The sequence below is a fragment of the Squalius cephalus genome (assembly GCF_949319135.1).
Source record: "Squalius cephalus genome assembly, chromosome: 20".
NCBI classification, from domain to species: domain Eukaryota; kingdom Metazoa; phylum Chordata; class Actinopteri; order Cypriniformes; family Leuciscidae; genus Squalius; species Squalius cephalus.
The window spans coordinates 15,883,056-15,903,976 of NC_137141.1; the positions used below are offsets into that span (position 1 = coordinate 15,883,056).

At 36.2% G+C, this 20,921-nt stretch overlaps 1 protein-coding gene across 16 annotated transcripts in view; it reads right to left on the reverse strand.

The window, feature by feature from the left end:
* Positions 1-20,921, reverse strand: part of nrxn3a (neurexin 3a) — a 282,065-nt gene that overhangs the window by 147,741 nt on the left and 113,403 nt on the right. For 9 of the 16 annotated variants that reach the window (XR_013819368.1, XR_013819369.1, XM_079852852.1 and 6 more), the window contains exons 16-18: positions 19,080-19,094; positions 18,253-18,279; positions 15,942-16,061 (exon numbers count right to left, since the gene is read on the reverse strand). Coding sequence is in view for 13 of the 16 variants with exons in the window: in XM_079852852.1 (XP_079708978.1) it covers positions 15,942-16,061; positions 18,253-18,279; positions 19,080-19,094 (162 nt within the window). In the remaining 3 variants the exon portion in view is untranslated. The remainder of the gene's footprint in view (positions 1-15,941; positions 16,062-18,252; positions 18,280-19,079; positions 19,095-20,921) is intronic. The other 7 variants (XM_079852844.1, XM_079852841.1, XM_079852843.1 and 4 more) reach the window with 3 other exon arrangements.

A 20,921-nucleotide genomic window follows, 5' to 3' on the forward strand; every position in this document is an offset into this window, starting at 1 on the left:
GCAGGTGAAGATACCCCGGCTTTAGCCGGGGCAAAAACTCCCCAGGAACCGTCCAGGCATCGAGAAGAGGTTCTGAGGGAGCAGTCAAGCGCCATCTAGGCAAACTCTCTCTGGGAGATACACGACAAGCCATTTGCTCTGAGGAAACGAAAATACCAGGAACAATGAGCGAATTACTGAGGGCTCCACAGTTTACCTCCAGTCCGTCAGAACCCTGGTGATGCCGTGCCAAAAGTAGCTCCAAAGGCTTCAAAGGCACCGAGCCGCCACATAAACCAAAGGCAGTGTGATTTATCAAATGACCATGGGAGAGGACACGTAAAGGACATTCTGAGGAACTACTTTGTGTAAACAATGGAACATCTGCCAGTCTGATCTGTCCGAGCAGTGGCTAATTCTGAGATCTATAAATGACTTAAAGAATTGAGGATTGAAAGGGAAAATCAAGACTTTGAAAAAGATAAACCTACAAATTCAAGAGTGTTGTTCCTACAGCTAAAGTTATTTGGAAATGAGCAGCACTGTGGTTGTGAATGTGATGTTGATGTTTGCGTCAACCTCCAATGCTGACCTTGAGTAAATGCTTAATAAATAAAATAAAACAAAGTAAATGAAATAAAACAAAAGGTGAACAAGTCAGCCAAATCTCTCCCTTTACTGGGAGGAAAGCCAAGGCACGAAAATTGGTCCCGGTTGACCTTTGATGTCCGTACAAATCGCCCTCAATTTTCTCAAAATTTATTTATTTTTTGCTCTTTTGTGCACCCGCTCTTATCAGTTTTATCTTTTCCCCCTTATCAAGTAGTCTTTGGAAAATGTTTCCCCTGGCCTAGAAATAGTGTTTTAGTACCCAGACACTTTTTTCCTCCCATGCATCTGCACCTGCAGCAGCTTGCGCCTTCAAACCATAAAAATGCTGGCCTGTGTCTCACCTTTTATATCACAGCACTCTCTGAAAGAAGCCATCTGTCAGCAAAGCGATTTGAAAATTCATCTAACGACTGTGAAAGAACTTTATTATCTTGGGAGGAGTAAAAAAAAAAAAAAAAAAAAAAAAGGTTCTTGAGCATCAAAGTGATCACCTTCAACAATGACAATGAGGAGAGGACATCACTATACTTAAAGTCCAGGTTTTATAGGAAGCTGTCTATACTATGGATTATGTTTTTATGATCTGGGAATGGGAAACAACATGAGTTGGACTCATGTGAGCTCAACATACTGAAGCATGTATGCCAACCTCTATACCAACTTTGACGACGAACTAGATTTTGAGTGAGATTTCCAAAACATAAAAATGTATGTCATTTATTCACCCATAAAACATTCCAAACCTGTATGACATTTTTATGTCTATGTAACAAAAGTGATTAGATAAGCAAAAATGTTTATGCTTACAACGACAGGAAAAATACCATATACTGTAAGCAGCCCAATGAGATTTGAGAGCAATGACAGATGAAAAATGTATACATTTTTGTAAAAGTTCTTGAAATGATCTTCAGCTTAGATTTGAATGAGATCTGAGAGCCATCTGAAGATAATTTCAAGAAATTTTACAAAAATGTATACAATTTCATCTGTCATAGCTCTCAAATATCATTCACAACACATGTATATATATATATATATATATATATATATATATATATATATATATATATATATATATATATATTATCTATACTCCTATAAATTAAGTTATATAAAATATAACTCATACGGATCATTTTAATGGAACTTATATTGTGCTATTGTTTCATTTTTGGAGCAAGACCGTGGAAAAGAACAGCATAAACATTACTCAAAATATGTTTTGTTTTTTGTGTGTGTATATTTGGAACAACATAAGGATGAATAAATGGTATAATGTTTGCCATTTCTTTTTAAATGAACTGTCCATTTTTTGTGACAAGCAAATGCATGCTCCCATCGTTTTCAGGTCAGAAGGATTCCTCAGTGGTCATTTTAACAGCGCAAGTTTGTCCAGGTCAAAAATAAAGCATAAATATTCAAGGCTCCTTTGAATTTCTGTACCTCTGGCCAAGCAGAAAAACTCCGGCCTTGTACAAGTCATCCGTCAGAGTCTGCATGCATTCTGGAGATGACGTCCCTAAAATGACTCCACCGAATTTCCATTTTCAGTTGTGGCTGACTGGGGAGGATATTAGCAAACATGACATCCATCTAAAAACAATAAATAACTTACAAGGTTAACGGAATTGAGCTTTCTTTTTCCACTTTAAATTATTCATTGTACATAATCCTGCAGGGGAACTACCTCTTTCATCTTAAGCTGTTCCTCACTCTAAAAAAGTGCCTAAGAGACTTCAAAAAAAATAAAAAATATACCTGCGCAAAGGGATCTGAGAGGTACCCAAAGCCAAATTGACAGCTCGGATGTGAGACCTTAAAAATATGCAACAGTATATTTAGCACATCTGTGTTTTTTGCTTAAGACATGAAAATGTTAATGCTGTTAATGCAACACGTACCTGTCAAATGAGCATTTTTTGATTTTTATAAAGATGTTCCATGATGCATGGCGCTTGCTATGTCTTCGAAAAAGTGACAGACTGACTTTGCCAGCAATACTTAATGCTTACTGACAGGAAACAAATATTTAATCATCTTGTTAAAGAAAATAGCACATTAGCAGAAACGATAATGTGGGAATGATTGCTTTTTTGGTCTCCAAATGTCGCCCTGCCTCTCACTGAGAGCTAAGCATTGGCAGTGGGTGTCCGCTCTCTTGTTCTTGTGTAAGTAAGGCCTTGAACACCTTTGTAATTAGTCACACCACCTGGACTTTTACTGGTGCTGCTCAACGTACCTCAACTAATTATTGTGGACTCATTAGCCGGTGCTGGCTGCAAAGTGAATGGCCATTAAAATGCTGATGGTAAATCAGTTCTCTGCAGGAGAATATCTGTGGGATGGAGACAAGAGTTCAGACAGGCGGATATACGTGTGCACAGATGCTTTAAAGATGGATTGAATCTGCAAACGTCCTTCTAGGGGGGGAAATTAATGACATCATAATGACATCAGAAGTGGGCAAGAGCTTTGTAAATCATGGTGAAAAATTCTAGCGAGATTGTGAAATCACTCAGAAATTCCACCCAGCTAGTGCATACTGACAGAGCCAAGCTGAAACTGCTTGAGAAAAGGCCTTGAAGAAGTTCAAATAAGCCTTATCCATTTTATCCTAGCAGAGAGGTTTCCGATAATTAGAGGCAGAGATGTGATGCAACATTAAACAGAGTATTTAAAGCGGCTGATGCGAGAGATCGATGCGATTTGCCAAATTCCTTTTGAATGCATGCTGCAGTAATGCTAAAAAACAACAAAGCATCTGCTTTATTATCTCTGAAAACATTAGGCTAAGCAAAAAAAAAATACATTCTGGCAGAGGGAAGCTTTATTCAGCTTATTGCAACAAAGGGAAAATAAAAAAAGGTACTTAGATTCCAGTTATAGATGAATTCATAAGAACAGGCGATCCAGAGCTGAAAGAAATCATTCAGAGTAATAAGACGGCTTAAAATGGCCAGTGGTTTCGCTTAAGGTTAGCACATTGGTGGTTTGTGAAGATAAACGTTTAGCCAGAAGGAACTGCGCCAAATATGAGTCTTCAATATGATAGCTGTCCGTTCTCTGCAATAATTGGCCGAAGGTAGATGGAGAAAGACCATATTCATGAGGGTAATCTCGAGTAACTAAAATATCTAAAGTGAATTCTATGTAGCATTTACTCTGCCAAAATCACTGCTAACAGGTCAAGTTCAGGCAAAATGGGTATGCTAGTGTACTCTCAAAAGTTGACAAAATTGTCTTAGAGCAGATACACACATTTACAACCTTACACTTCATATATATCCACATATCCAGGTGTTCATCCAAACAAAATGCTCCTTTTGTGAGTTTAGCCATTTGGCAGACACTTTTATCCAAAGCGACATTGATACATATTTTATCAGTTCTTGCTCCACTGTTTGAGCTACATGAAGCCACCCGACTACTAAAGCAAATATTAAATTATGATTTACGGCTACTGGTGAGAGTAATCCTTTGATATGTCCCGCCCTACAGTCCTGTACAGCTTTATAGTAGCAGTGCAGTGTAGTCCGATTCACAAACAAATTACCCTTACAAGTTATTCCATTTAGAGAATCAAAAACATACAGTGTGACTTGTGTAGTCCGATTAGTGAACAAATGACTCTTAAAAGCCGCTTCTTTTTAGTGAATCAAAAACAGTGTGACTAGTGTAGTCTGATTTGTGAGCAAATTACTATTTAATGAATTAATCATACAATAAAACTACACATTTCAAATTTGTTTACATGAATATATTTTATTCTATGTATGTAGACCTATTTAAAAACAGAGTTAGGAAACAACTCCGTCCCTTTGAATAGGTCGATATAAGAAAGAAAACTCCATTCATTAAAAGATTCCATGGGGTCCTTAAGGTTGTTTGAATTGAATTAACTCAACTGGATCAAATGCATTAAGTTCATTACAAGTCTGTCTCCATTCGCACAATATTGACAAAATTAGCATGCACTTCTTGTTTAGCTGAATTAACTAAACAGTGGCAGCACTTGTGGCGTTGAAAAGGAAAAGGTGCCTGCAGTGATGCTGAATATTCAGATAGGGGGAAAATTCCTCTTTTTTTAGTTAATTATACCAAATAAACAAGTTTAATTGACATCACTACTTTATATATATATATATACTCGTCATATTTATGTCAATACCAGGATTTAAAACATAGAGATACTGTGACATCAGTATAGCTGATAGCTGTTTTCCCATGCATTTTGAATTTTTACATTTGCAATGATTCAAAAAGATGAAAAGGAAAGGGCAAAATGTAGTGGGATTTCAGTAAGGTCCACCTTGTCCCTAGCTGTCAACGTGTATGAAATGGTAAGGTCCCCAAAGCAAATCTGTCTTCATTATGTCAATGTTCTAGTTTGGTTGCAGTCCTCCTGTGCACTAAGGTACTATGCATAAGAACACCTCCAGTCATTCAGCCCAGAAGCCTTTTCTGCTGCCTTCTGCTCTGTCTGGCATAGACAGCTCTGATTAATGGTCCCATTCTGTGGTAATTAATGCTTTCCAGAAGTGCTGCCCGTCTTCCCGGGAACAATCTTCCTCATTGCCATGACAGTGTGAGCAGCCAAAAGGACGAGTTTAAGAAATTGCATCACATAGCAACCAAATTCATCTCCGATCTGTACCGTTACGTGAATGCAGATATCCAGCCCAAACAAAATAAATATCATAATTCAAAAAAATGAATAAACCTGCTTGCTGGACTGTAGCAGCTAATCTATCTGCTTTTCCTGCTTTCATTCATTACATGTAGGAGCGCGGAGGCGATCAATGGTTAATTCTTCACCAAAAAAACTGACGTGCTGTGAAACAAAAAAAAGAGAAAATTAAAAAGAGAAGGATGAATGGAGAAAGGTAAAGGCAGCTGATTGTATGGATAAGACGGAGCAGCCCTGTCTTTTTTTAATGCTGTTCTAATTGTGTTTTTGATTGAGAGCCCAAGCCGATCTGGAACTCTGCAGGATGAGGAAGATGAGACTCCATTCAGAGCAGTCTTAAGTGACACACGACCTGATCAAAGGCAGTTGAGAGTTACTGCTTCAATCAGAGCAGGATTGTGCAGATAAGAGAGGAGGAGAGAAGAGCTTTGACCACGTCCCACATAACGATTCTCTGGCAACATGAAACAGATGACTTCTTGAAAAACCCAATTTGAGTTGATTTTTTTTTAAATCCTGGAGAAAAGGCACCAGTTTTTCCTCTAACCATACCGTGGGCCTTTATCACATTTTTCTCTTGTTAAATCCTTCTTCAATATCTCCACTTTTATTAATTTATTTTGTAAAAGTGGTTTGAAACATGCTGTGGACTAAGGATGCTCACTTATGATATGCATATGGTGTTCAGATGTAATCTGAAAAGAAATCTGAAATTTATATAATAATAATAAAAAAGCATATTTCCTACCTACACTGTTAACACTGTTCTAGATAATTATATATACTGTCAACAACAAAAAAGCTGTCCCCAGAGTGGAGAAGTGGTGGTATAAATAATAATATGTTCAATATGCCTCATAATATGCAAAGCAAAATAAAATAAATAGACAATAATAATGAACCTCAAAAAGGTTATTTATTATAAGCAGCATACAATTGATTCAAGCAACAAAACCGATTAGTTCAGAAGATGGAAGGTGATGTCACACATTTTAACAACCGTAAATAAAAAAAAGTAATAATAAAAGAAGAAAAATAAATGGCTATGATACACTCCATTGAACTGGCAGGGGTGGAAAGACAACAAGATGATTAGAAATGGTGTAAAATGTGTGACATTTGAGGCAGGGCAGAAATATTGATTGGCCACGTTTATGTGCTGGTACAGGGCATAATTTGTTTTTCCTGGAAACGCGCAGTGATGGATGGCTCCACTTGAGTGACTAAGCCTTAAAGCAAAGACCACTTCCCCTCCCACAAGGTCACCTTGCCTGACCAAAAATGGATTTTTGCACACTACTATTTCTTTATGAGCCATATTGAATGAAGTCACTCGCTGGAAATCATGTTTGATGGTCGTGTCAGGCGCGTCTGTTGGTTGCACGCAATCCCAAGTAGCCCGCACAGAGATGGTCAAATAAAGGTATCAGACAACAGTATTGATTCGGGATTGATTTCGTACGCTCTAGCTGAGACGCAGAGGAGTTCAAAGAATATACTAAGGTCCTGGAGAAAAAAAAGAAAAGATAAATAAATAGATTATGCTGAGATGCTTTATTGTGTTTCATGGTTTTCTCAGCGGAAGTGCGAGAGATCAAATAAACTTGCTTCAACTGAAGCGGTTCCTGTCCGTTCCTCTAAATACAACCGTACGTCATTCTGGTTTTAAAGCTTATGGAGGCCTTGAAGGTGTCTAGTGCTAAACACATAAAGCCTCAATCATTACAGTAATACCAACGTTATTTTTCAATGTTATCTGGAAGGTTTGAGCACCGAACGGCCAGAAGATTAAATAAAGAATATCTCGGATTTTCTCTACACTTAAACTGCTTCCAAACCAAGTGCGGTGCCTACATAGGATAGCATTTTAAGACATATGATAGCATTTTAAGGCTTTTTAAGTTCCAAAAGGTAGATAATGTTTATTATACATAATTTACCTCATATGGCTCAAATTGTAAGACATTCATCATCATTGTTGAGGGTGACTAATTACAAGTATCGCAAGTTACATGATCAGATTACATTTTTCAAGTAACTAAAGTAACGCATTACTTTTAAATTTACAATAAAATATCGGAGTTACTCTTTCAAATAAGTAACGCAAATTACTTTGTTTTTGCAACTTGCACTGACATAATCTTAAAATATTTCACTGCCATTGTTTTGTCTCAAGATAAACAGCAGTAATGTCTTTTTCTAAGGCACGTTTATAGAAGCTATTTAAATGCCTACTACTGGCTTAGTCTAAGCCCTGTTTGTTAAACAAGGCCTTTATGTATTTAATCTCACTTTATTAACCAGTGTCTTTGCTGCTGATCTCTGATGATCCAATTCAACCATAGGAATAAGCAAAAATAACTTTAGTTTAGCATCACATTTGAGTTTCTTTTTGTGGTGTTGTTTTTATTGCTGAAGTAAGAGTGTTGAATGTTCTTCTGCAATCCAGAATGGCAGCACAGCTGAAAGGTTTGCTACTGTACAGGTGTAAACTTACTTCAGACTGTGGATTTTTCTTTTCACTTTAGGCATGAAAGGGCCTTTACATGTGCCAAAAAAAGAACTTTTTCTATTTTTATACTTTTTTCGAAACAAACAAGTAAGCCCAGTCCAGGAGAAAAAAAGTAACGCAAAAGTAATGCCTTACTTTCCATAAAAAGTAACTATTAGTTACTTTTTAGGGAGTAACACAATATTGTAATGCACTACTTTCAAAAGTAAGTTTCCACAACACTCTACATAATTCAAAGCCAATTCAAGAATACATTGTAATAAGCTCAGTGAACAATATATCTAAAATGCCAGACAAAACAAGATTATGTTTATCATAAATAAACTAATTTCATTCAAAAATAATAGTGCATTTAAAAGTATTGTCTTGATACCATAGCTTAGCAACATGTTATCATAGCACTATTGAAATCAATTTGAAAGAGGCAGCTAGAGTTTGTAACAAAGTGTGCTCTTCTGTACACAGACTATTGGACAAACAAAAGCAATTAAAAAGACAGTAAATCCGGCAAACAAAGCACACACTGCACTAACTCATACAGTATATAATTCTGTTGACAGAAAGAGGGCCACCAGGTCGATTGAAAGAAATTAAGGATATTAAACCTTCGCTCGATCGATCCGGCTGTATTTTTTAGACAGCTCCTTCAGAGCGGCATCGTTTCGTGCTTCACCGTAAACTAAAATAAAATAATAAAACGCTGCCAATTCAATCAGTGGGCTGAAGAGGGCAGAGCATATCGTACCACACATCATGAATACAGCGTACGGTAATATTTCCTGTGAACGCTCCAATCCATTTCCATTGTGCCGTTGGTTCTATTTGAGGCTGTCAGATGAGGTCATTTCCCCTGTCTCACAGCTCTTTATCTTATGTCAGGGGCCATCGGAAGTGCGGGACACCTTGGTGATGAATATGGACTCACATGAGCGATTCATCTTCCCGACACCTCTGGTTTTTCATCAACGACAGCATTTTTAACTCAGAGTCACAGAAACAGCCCCACCCAGATAGCACAGCATGAGCTATGGCTGTCCACAAACCGGCCAAGAAATCTGATGACCGATTCTTATGAACTGCACAAAACAAACACCAAGGGTTTCTGGGGCTGAGTTCGACAGTTTATAAGTCAATTTCTTAAAAAAAAAAAAGATTTTTTTACTCAATGTCAAAACCTTAAGAAAATATTTATATTAAAAATGGAAAGATAAAGAAAACATTGCTGTTGTCTCTGTCCGGCATATGCTGATTTCTCCAGTTCAAATTCTTTATACTCTTAAAAATAAAGACTCTTTATTGGCATCTGTGTTTCCATGAAGATCTTCCCATTGCACAAAAAGCTCTTCATATTGGAAAAGGGGTTTTTAGATTCAGAACAGTTTGTTTAAAACTTTTTATCTCTTCTATGGCATTCGTGCAAAAACCTCCTTTAGGAACCTTCATTTTTTTAAGAGTGCAATATTTACATACATTCTATACAATTTCTCCTCTTTTCCTTTTTTTCTCTCTTTTTATTTTATTAAACTCAACTGGGTGAGTAAATTATGACAGAATTTTCATTTTTGGAAGAACTCAATCCCTTTAAAAATACTTTAAATTAAAACTTGTGTTTTTATGAAATATTGCACTATTTATTATAAATGTTTTATCAGTGCACATCATTTTTTTCCATCATGTTCCCTTTTAATCTTTAATCAAAATAACTTCCCCTTCCTCTTGCAACGACAACATCTCTCTTCTGTGATGACATGTTTACTGGCATGGGGGAGGGTGGGACAACCTGTCACTCACATGAGATTGACCAATAGCAAACCACAACCATCCAATCAATTCCCGATGGACAAAATCAAGTCTCGCTCTACATTTTTTTCTTCTCCGAGAAGCCATTTCACTTGCATATACATTACAATAAGAAAGAAAAGACTACCGCAACTTCAGTTTCATGCCGACTTTAATATTGTTGTGGTGTTTTTCTTGCTGCTAGGTTGACTGTTAAACGTTAAGAGAACTCTTTTAGAGGAAGCTTTAAGATAATATTCAGGTAAACTAAAATAAATATTTCATCCTCAAATATTTATATCTTTGGTAAGTAGCAGAGTACGCTGTGAAAACATTTATTATCAATAAGTTATGACAACATATATTTTTACATTGCTTTTTCATGCTTTTTCAAGATTCAACTTTTTTTTTTTTTTTAAGTCAGTTTAAAATAATTTAAGTTGAAACATCCAAGCTGATTGTACTTACAAATTTAAGGCAGCACATTAAAAAAAAAAAAAAAAAAAAGTGTGATAAGACCAATCAGCTTTTTTGGGTGGCGATAACCGTCTAACTGTACATTATCCCTTAGGCTAAACCTTTAAAAACCTTTTGTTCAAACCTCTAACCCTAAGTAAGCACCACCAAAAAAAAAATATAAAATAATAATTTGCAGTACAGGAAGTCATTTCATAATTCTAGTCAAAGCATTTACACATCAGTTAATGAAATTGCAAAACATTTCCTGATATTTAAGCCTGCACTTGGCCTTCTCTCCATCTCTAATGCATTTCTCCCTCGCCTCTGAGACGCATTGTCTAAGTAACACTACATTGGTGCGCCTTTGCTTTTGTTGCCATCTTAATTGATGGTGTGGCTCAGTCGGGTTCTCCTGTTTCTAATGGAGTGAGGAGAACACAGCTTTGATGAAGTCTCACAACCAGCAGGGGCGTGAAGCATCCTGCTCCTCTTTCCTCTCCAGCAAAGACAGAGAAAAAGATGCTCCTTAATTACCGAGACTCTGTTCATGTCAGACACACATGAGGGAAAACAAATCCATCCCTCCAGCATGTTATTTGTCTATCTGTCATTTAATTTATATATTTATGAAACAAATGTTGGACATGGGAGAAAAAAAAATGGAAGAATGCCGATGGGTATCATTTAAATTGTGCAAAGCAATATTTCATGTTAACCCTGATAATTAATGTTGTGGGAAAACAGAAAGTAAAAGAATCGCTTTGTTGTTTAACTAGGCAATTTGTAAATCCGCTTCAGAAGTTTTAGCATATAAAACAGGATCATCAAGAACCTTGACTTTTTTTGAGTCCCCGCATCTAAAACTCGACTAAAGTATGAAGCTATGTGGAGATACATCATGTGCTGGCCATCAAGGGCCCTCGGCCAAGAAAAAATGACAGGCACCTTCAGTGAAACCTGAGGGAATTTATTAGCAAGCGCGTAGAACAGCTCCTTCAAAAGCCATTTGTGAACGTCTCGTGGAATTTGAGCGCCGACTGCTTTGCTTTCAGGAACTAAAAGAAGTCTGCATGAAACGAGGCCGTTTAAACCTCTGAATAAACAGCTCCGTTCACAGACAGAAACTCACACTAGTCTAGCGGATGCTGGCAAATTCCTTTAAGCAATATTCATTTGCCACGAGTTCATTTAACAGCCAATGGAGCTTCTAACCAGTCATTTATTACCGCAGCTCAATCAACGTGATTGCGGAGTGTGTCCAAATTAATAAGCAAAGACTTGGAATGCGAGGGGCAGCTTGCAATTTGGTGTTTGTTTAGCTATAGCTGCTTGAAAGAGGCAATGAATGCATCTCATTCCTACACAAGCTCTTGTCTAATGCAATAACACTGCACTCCGTTTTAATCTTAATTTAGGGTCCAAGGGCATTGCTTTATATTCTGACTAAAAGCATATTGATGATCACTGGCCTCCTTCAATGAAACAACCAATTAGTGTAAGAGTGATCGCTGGATTCAGTGAATCATATCTTTTTTCTAGCAATGGATTCCTTCATATATTCAAATGAAATAAAAGTATAATCATACTTTTTTCAAGGTACTTGAAGATACTTTAAAAGAGAAAATGCTAATGTAACTAACCATATAATCATAGATAGGATTTTCAAAATAGAACATTTTATTTACTTTTGACTGTAAAGCTATTTTGGTGCTCTGTTGGGTCACCATAAATGCAAAATCTGGTATGGGCAAAACCAGATGATAACAACTACTCTAGAAAATATGATCTTTCTAATGTAAAGTTCTGTTTTGTTAGGAATAGATAAACTATTGCAGATACTAATTCTGATAGCAGAGATAAACAAATTCAAAGATATCTATTACAGACCACAAGGCAAAATGCTGCAAAAACAGTTGTAACAAAAAGCATGACTGATAAATAAATGGTAACATTTTTGAGTGGAAGCTTATTTATAAATAATACGATTTGACATTTCAAAGGGCAAATGATTGCGATATAATAATTAAAGTATACAACCGCGTCAATAAATATCAGCTTCACAAGATATTAGCTCATTTATGCAGTATGAAGATAAAGCAGAAAACCCCACAAAACTATGAATATAGATCTGGCTGGAAAAAAATCTGCCAAAAAAAAAAAGAAATCTCAGCCAAATTGTGAGTAAGGAACATGTGAGAATACATTTTCCTAAAATCTATACTCAGAACCAGGGTGCTATATAATAATGCATTGAGAATACATTTTCCTAAAATATATACTCAGAAATGAGGGTGCTATATAATAATGCATTATTCAAACAGTAAAATTTTATGAGATGTTCTGGCACACAACAGACTTCTGTGGCCGCTTTCGTCTCTAACTAAAACATTACTGCCACCTAGTGTTATGTAGCGACTAGAGAGATTCAGTCTGCAAATACATGAGCGTCACATAACATAAGAAATAGTCTGTTTCGTCTATGGACATTAAATTCATTATTAAGGCTCTATATTCATTTGTAACTCAGCAAAATGACCTACCACGTCTCATACACCTCTTTTAAATGAGACATCCAGTGGTGTGTAGTGTTCTGAAATTAGGCAAAACCCTCAGTTTTATTTAATGTGTGTTGTATAGTGTAAAATAGTTAAAAGATTACATAAAAAATAGAAACCAAATAGACTACAATTCTATTTAGTATTTTTACATTATTTAATTAATGTTCAATTTAAGCATTTTTACATCAATTCCAAAATAATAACTAAAGGCAGTAACAATTTAAACAATATATTTTAAATTATTTGTGAACTGTTCAGCTGTTATTTTTAAAGGTTGACTCAATTTATTTTCGGATCATCAAGCCCGGTAAACACCATCATCATGTCATCATGTGTCATCATGTTTTCAGGCCATTTCAAGTTTGATTTTGATGTGACAAAGCGGTGATAACTAAGTCGCTGAGTTGTTTACTACTTTAGTACAAAAATAAGAGGCGGGATTTATCGCACGAACCAATCGTGTCCAATCACAGCCAATACTAGCCAATAATAACCAACTGCAGAACCATATGCCACAGCAGTCTGAGGACAACAGCGCCAGGACAGCAGTCTCACACCGGTGTTGGGGTGGAGCTTATAGAGTCATTAAGGTTAGGTTCAGTGGTTGGGTGGGGATCGTATTTGTTAAGGTTGAGCTTATAGTTATAGTGAAGGGTAGGGTTAGTGGATTGGGCAGGTTACACGATCGCCATCAGCACCCTAACTTCAGATCCGACGATGTTGGCCTGGCGCTGTTGTCCTCAGACTGCTGTGACGCGATATCTCAACATAGCACGATGGAGGCATTACCTCCTCACGTGACTTCCCCCCATTCGTTCTCAATAACCCCCCACCAAACCCAGCGCACACTTTAGGGGGTCTGTTAAAACTCAATGGGCTCTGGGGAGGCAAGAGATACGCGGCCTCTCGCTGTAACTTTACCCTGTGGAAGAAATGTTATCTTTCAGATGTGTGTGACCATCATATGACAGTAAAAGAGAACGCACAAACCTTATTCTAATATGGAATTGTATTGGAATGGTAAAGAGTGTGTGACAGGAGGGCCTCCACTCAAGGAGACAATATGATGAACAAGTCTAAGAATGTTCCACATATTGAAAATGCCAACATTGGCCTAGAAAGATAACATTCTAGGCGTCAAAACTATAAAAGAGGAAGGATGCCCTCCCCTCACTGTCACACTCTGCAGCCACTCAGTGTGACTGTATGACTGCTGACCTTTTCTTGCAAGAAAATAAACCTCATCAAAGACAATTGGAAATGCTTGTCTCTTATTTAGTGATATAATTTTGTTTGCCACCACAATTTGGCGTTGTTGGCAGGATTCCTTGGATGTGCCTCTTGGACCCGAGAGCGGACGGTGTTTGGCCACCTGGACTGAGCCGTTCCGACCCTACCTCGTAAACTTGAGAGACGAGGGGTCGACCGCCAGGGTCCAGGAGAGACACCACTGGAATCACAAAAAGAACTGAAGTGGCATAAGCTGAGACTGCGAGACAAAGTCTAAATTATAAAAGGTGTTGCTGTTGGACAGTTATCGTTAGAAAAACGAGTGATTTATACACTTTCTAATGTCACATTTTGTAATAGTTGCGTTGTTTTATTTTTGTAATATGTTTTCTTTTTTCGAGGAGGCAGTGCCTCCCTTGCCTCCTCGGAGGAAACACCCCTGATATCTGCGTATAGCACAATACCAGACTGAATACTAAAGCAATAAGCTTTCATATCCCTAAGAATAGAAGCAAGAATTTTGGTGCGGCTACAAAAACAGTCCTTTGATTTCTTTCCCGTACAGCAGCAAGTCAGATATTCTCCCAGACAGACAAAGCCGACACACACACATCACTCTTTCTGCATTATTCAATTAAGTCTGTCCCTATCTTCACTAACATGCTTTTGATTCACTGCTGCCCCTCACAAAAATACGATGTGTCAAAGCAGCAGGCTGGCGTACTATTATGCATGTCAGTCTTCAATCTCTGGAAGGTCAACTGTGTTGTTCTTGCGGTGGAGGGGAGGAAGGCAATCACAGTCATATCACATTCTCACCGAGGCGCTTTCTGTGTCTGTAGGGATGGTGTTTATCTCCACCGACTCAAGATAACACCTTTTATTGTGGCAGTGATGTCAAAAGAATGGTATCATTATGACTATAGAATAAAGAGTGACTGTTCATGGTAGAAGTGCATTGTTGTTGATTGATTCTGGTTCTCCGGGGCTTTTAGGACAGATATGATACATGTTGACCTGTAATGTAAAGTTTCGTCTGAATAGATCAAGCGTGTCCTGTGATATAGGCCTACCCATGCAGTGTTATCATATTTTTACTCTCAACACCCACCGTTTACATAATCAGATCTGATTAAATCCATTAAGAGTTCAGTGAAGTGATTAAGGATTTGAACTTTAAAGGGCCGGTTGTGAGCAGACTTAATGATTTTGTCTCTCTGACGGTTACGAGTTTCATAACACCTTCAATCAGATCTTTACTAATATCACACTTAATTTCTGATAAATATAACACAATAAAGTGGTATCATAAATGATTTGGAAACTTAAGACACACTTAAAGATGCACAAACATCTTTCTATTAGATAACTACATCAAATCAATGCATTAGCAAACAAAAGGACCTTGTCGCTGAACTAACACTGTTGCGAATCATTTTTTAAACCAAAATGATCGCCTGGTGATTTTTCAGGTGATGTATAAAGTGTGATTGTGCCAATTCTAATAATGCCACATGAATTTATTTATTTTTTTAAATTTTGCTTGTGTTAAAAACCTTTTGGTAGTCATTGTGTAGTATTTTAATTTTGTAATATATATATATATATATATATATATATATTTATAGAATTTTATCAAATATTAAAAAAGTGTAAATATGTATATATACAGTGTATGTATATATATATATATATATATATATATATATATATATATATACACACACACACATATACATTTATTCAATAATTTGTAGAGAATTTTTAATTATTACAAATATACAGCATATTTTACCAGCATCAGAAAGTAGTGAATAACACGTACCTTTGTTGTCTTCAAACAAGTCTTCAGAACATGAATGCAGTGTGTGTGTGTGTGTGTGTGTGTGTGTGTTTGTGTGCGGTGTGTGTGTAATGTATGAGCTTTTGTATAAGCTTTTGTGCAACCAAAAACCATTAGTGTTTGTGTAACATTTGCTATGTGGATTACAGCGTGCTCAATTAATCTGTCAAAGAGTGGGTCCTTGTGATCATTAAAATTGCGTAAACGAGTGAAACGAAGAGCAAAATAAACAAGAGAAAGAGAGGATGTGGAAACTGCACGAGGCGGAGGGCAACTTACGGTCATTACACTGCGTCCCAGTGTAGGAGGTCATTGAACAGTCACAGGTGTAGTTCTCCCATTGCTGGATGCAGATCCCCATGTTGGCACAGGAGTCTTCTTGGCATGTAGTGCTAGGACCTATGGTAGCAAAGCAGAGCAATGTAATACTGGGGGCAAACGTCCCGTCATGCTGTTAAGGTTCCATGCAGGTGTGTGTGTTACAGTATACATGCAGTTTGGGTTAGTAGAGGTACTCAAAAAACATCCCGAAAGCTGTTGAACAAACGTGGCATTCCCTATAAACGACTGGATTTTAGTAGTAACCATCATACTCTAGACATATTCAACATTGCTTGTTACAAAAGAAGATTCAGACATAGGGCCAAGCATGAACTTTCTCACATCTGCACAGGGGAACAAAGGTCAATGACAACATTTAATAGCGAGATGTGTACATAGTCCAGTATGTACTATTGTTACACATGTTAAGAACAATAGTGTGCACACCAGCCACGTGCAGTCAAGTTGAGTGTGTTCCAAACACATCCTGTGTTTTGGCACACTTGGGTTCATTTTGAGGGAATGCAGCAAGAACAATAGAGCTCATTACCCAATTTAGAGTAAGAGGGAGAATGCATTCCCACTGAATTAACCATGTAAACAAAATAATTGCAAATAAACTGGCTTTGAGTGCATTTTTCTTGTGAAATACAACTGCGAAAACAAGAGGTTAACCACAAACATAAACTTGAGATTAACAAAAGAGGGAGGGAAAGAAGGCTAAAGCGCATTTACTGTGCAACGCAAAGTGCAACTTCAGTACTATGTAAAAGTTCAACATAAAATGATTCACCCCAATTTTGGCTATCAAAATGGCAAATGTGATATCGAATCGAAAATCTGAGAGAATAATCAGTGAGCCTATGTTGTTCAGTCATAATAGTACATTATAGGCCAAACATATCAGTATGTAAACTGGCCTTTAGTTCAGAGAGAATTAGAGTATTTTTGGTTTCAATTTTTGTACAGATTTACATGTTTGAGGAGCATTAGATTATACAACTTAGTTCCAGTCCACTAATTCGACTAAACAAGCAGTTTCAAAAGTGCTGATAAGGGCCATCCATATTATGCAGCACATTGTCATGTTCCCATTACTGTTCAAAGGTTTGGGGTCAGTAAGATTTGTAATTTTTTTTTAATGAATTAATCTATTTGTTTAAATATACAATACAGTAATATTGTGAAATAGTATTACAATATAAAACAAATGTTTTATATTTTAAAATGTAATTTTGTTCCTGTGATGCAAAGCTGAATTTTCAGCATTATTACTCCAGTCTTCAGTGTCACGATCCTTCAGAAATCATTCTTATATGCTGATTTGCTGCTCAAGAATATTCATTTCTTGTGAAAAAAAGAAAGAATTCGTACTGACTCCCAACGTTTGAACCGTAGTGTATGTTTTTATACAGAATAAAATACTAAACTCAGGATAAAAAAAAAAAAAAAAAAAGGAAATTATAGCTAATTTTCTTTTATCACAAGTGAAGTGAACCCCTGGTCTAATGAACTGGAAAACATGAAAACAGTGCTGAAGTACATTCATTTTCTTTTCTTTTCTTTTTTTTACTGTTGTTGTAAAGCTCTGTATGCACTGCATAACAGGAATTACCCAAACGATACTGGATCAAACTTTTATCTACAGCTGCGACGATATTCACTTCAGCAACAAGCACTCTTATTTGTGATGTTGCTTAAATAATAAAGTCAAAATCACATCTGTCCCGAGTTTACATGCTCAGTGGGACACTATCTAAGTTTAAAGTCTACGGTACCGTGCCGACATTTCCAGATGGATTTTCATGCTAATTCTATTAATTATTTTGCTAATCATATTGCTGTTCAGTGCTTCTAAAGACAGGCGAGAAGTAACCCATGGTGAGATATTTAATGGATTCTCCTAAGCCAGATTTCTCTCTCAGCTGAATGTCATTAGTGTAAAAAAAATAAATAAAGAGAAAGAAACAAGACAAGATACAGCAAAACAGGACGTGGGGACTTAATTATACAGGAGGGCTCATGTTTTATTAATGCAGACTCTCAGTTGCAATCATTACTTTTCTCTTCTCACTTTGCAAGTCTCACGACCTTCAGAGATGAACACAAGGGCATTGTCTTTTAGAAAGAAGTGAACCATTTTATACCAAGACATTGTTACAGTGAACCAGCTAGTGTCCGCTTTATGTCTGGGTATTGGGAAGAGTACAAAACAAACCGGCACAAGACAAACAGCAGCTTGAATGGAATGGAATTGAACCTTATATACCTTGTAGATCTGCTTTGGTGAAACCAACTTTGTAAAGCAAGAAACAGAAAAGCGAAAACAATCAAACAGGTAAGAACGTGGTCGATGGCTTCTGTTAATAAAGCAAAGGCTTTACTAACAGGACATGCTTTACCATTCTTAGGAAGGGTTTGCACTCTTGAGTTACCATACCATGGGTTAAAAATAATGTTATTAATAATAATAATAATAATAATAATAGTAATGAAACTGATGGGTTGATTCAGCATGGCTGGGTTGAACCAAAGTGAAAGTCTTTAGTTGCAAATGAAATAAAATGAAATAAAAACCGCAGTATGCTGATGAGCGTGTGCCTGACAAATCTAATTTACAGTTTAGATATAATCAGCCATAAACATGCAGAAAAAACAGGTTTCCTTTGCATATTCTATTCTAGTCCATTGTTCTGACAGCAAAAATGTTAAAAGGACTTTCAGATGCACAAAACGGGCATGGTAATGTGCTAATGCTAATGTGAATCAACCGGAATTGCTAAGATTGTATAAAGCAAGTGGTTAGAGAGGGGACATTTTAATGATGTTGCATTCAGCGAAAAAAACAAAATGTTCCCCTGCAATACTGCAGCGTGTAATCGAGCCCTCGCCTTCCTAAGCACAGGTGCATCATTGCCATCTGGTGGATGAAAAGCTTCATTACAACAGAAAGGAGCATTCATTGCCATATGAACCAGCAAGAATTCTGTTGCCATTGTGGAGCCATTCCATACACGGCTTACAGTTTTACTGTGCACATACAGTACAGAGTGATGTTTCTTTCATGCTGGGCTGTGAACATAAAAACCTACTCACGTTCACTTTTGGATGCTGTGCGGGAGAGATAAACGTAAAACACACACACACAAAGTTGTTCTATTCATGTATGAAATGAAGAACTGAATTCAAATGGTGTCGGATATGTCTCTGTAAAAATATGTATAAAATATGACAGATACATCTTAAAGATATGTATTGAAGCAAGTCGGTTACATCAGAAAATCTGGTGGCAGCCTGTGTCCTGAAAATGTGTATTAAATGTTAAATCTTTTATTTCGGATCACACAATGTACTGTAGGTTCCAAAAGCTTTAACAGTGAAGGTCAGCTATATAATGTTGTAAAGAAATAAAACATTTATGGTTTGCAACACTGATAAATAGTTTTAAATGTTTTGACATTAAACCATTAAATGTGCATTAGTTTAAAGGAAAATGACATTTTCATATCTGTTAAAGCCTGTGTTGTTTGTAAACTAGATCTTAGTAGCTTTTTGTCTTGGGAAAACAGTCCCAGACTTCTGTATCCGGTTATCAAGCATGCTGACATTTCACACTCACGTCATGGACTCAAGCAACAAAACGTGAAGATGATACAACAAAAGACCAAACGATTTTGGTTGATACGATTTTATTCTTTGTTCAACAACATGTAAATGCAACATGTAGGATACTCAACATAAAAGGAGGCTTTTTGTTCAAGACAACATTGAGATGTGATGGATGATGGAGATGTGACGGACAATTAATTTTGTGATGGATGGACAAGCAAGAAAATGTTTATACTCAAAAGTTTAACTCAAACAAAACTATAATGAATCAAATAAAGAAAAAGAGAACACTAAGAACAAAAATTGAAAGACTTACAAAAAACTAAAAATAATCAAACCTACACAATAAATGTACGGAAAACAAAGATATAAGCATGCATTGAAATATGGCAGAGATCTCATGTACATACGAAAATGGATATTAGCAATGAGTTAGTGAAGAAATATTCTTTGTTTGTGGATTTCAAGTGATCTGTGTTCTTTTTTGTAACAAGTTTGGCATTTAACATACAATACAACATTTTGATGCTGGTTATATGACCATACTTGGACATTGAAAAATGTCAAATTTGTCTTTCAAAATATTTTTGCAAATTAGGATGTTGAAGGATTTTCAAGTCTTTAATTATTTTATTCTGTATAAGATTACTATAATATGGAATTAAATAAGATGCATGATATTAGTCAAATGCACAGATACTTTTATTAAGCAATTATTTTATACAGTATGCTAATGTTTATTTCACTCCCATCCAATACATAGAGATTTTTTCTTTTACAAATATTTTGTTTTCATATTATATATACACTACTGTTCAAAAGCTTAATGTTTTAAAAAGTTTAAAAAGCTTTAATGTTTTTGAACAAAGATTTTTAATGTTCTTATGATAACCAAAGGCTGCATTTATTTGATCAAAGATACAATACAAAAAGTTATATTTTAAATATTATAACGAAAAATAACCATTTTAATATATTTCAAAAAGTGTGTGTGTGTGTATATATAAATAATTAAATTTAAAATGATGTAAACAGTTGTGCTGCTTAATATTTGTGTGGAAACCATGATACCATTTTGGGATTCTTTGAAAGTTGAAAAGACAATCATTTATTTGAAATAGAAATCTTTTGTAACATTTAAACTTAACTATCACTTTTGATCAATTTAATGCATCCCTGCCAATTAAAGGTATTAATTTTAAAGCTTTTTTCTTAAACTGTAGTGCATATATATTACAACACATTTGTCGTCATAATTACATAATATCTGCCTATATTCTTGTTTTATTTTGAATGGTTTAAGGTCAAAACACATCAGATCAAATGCAT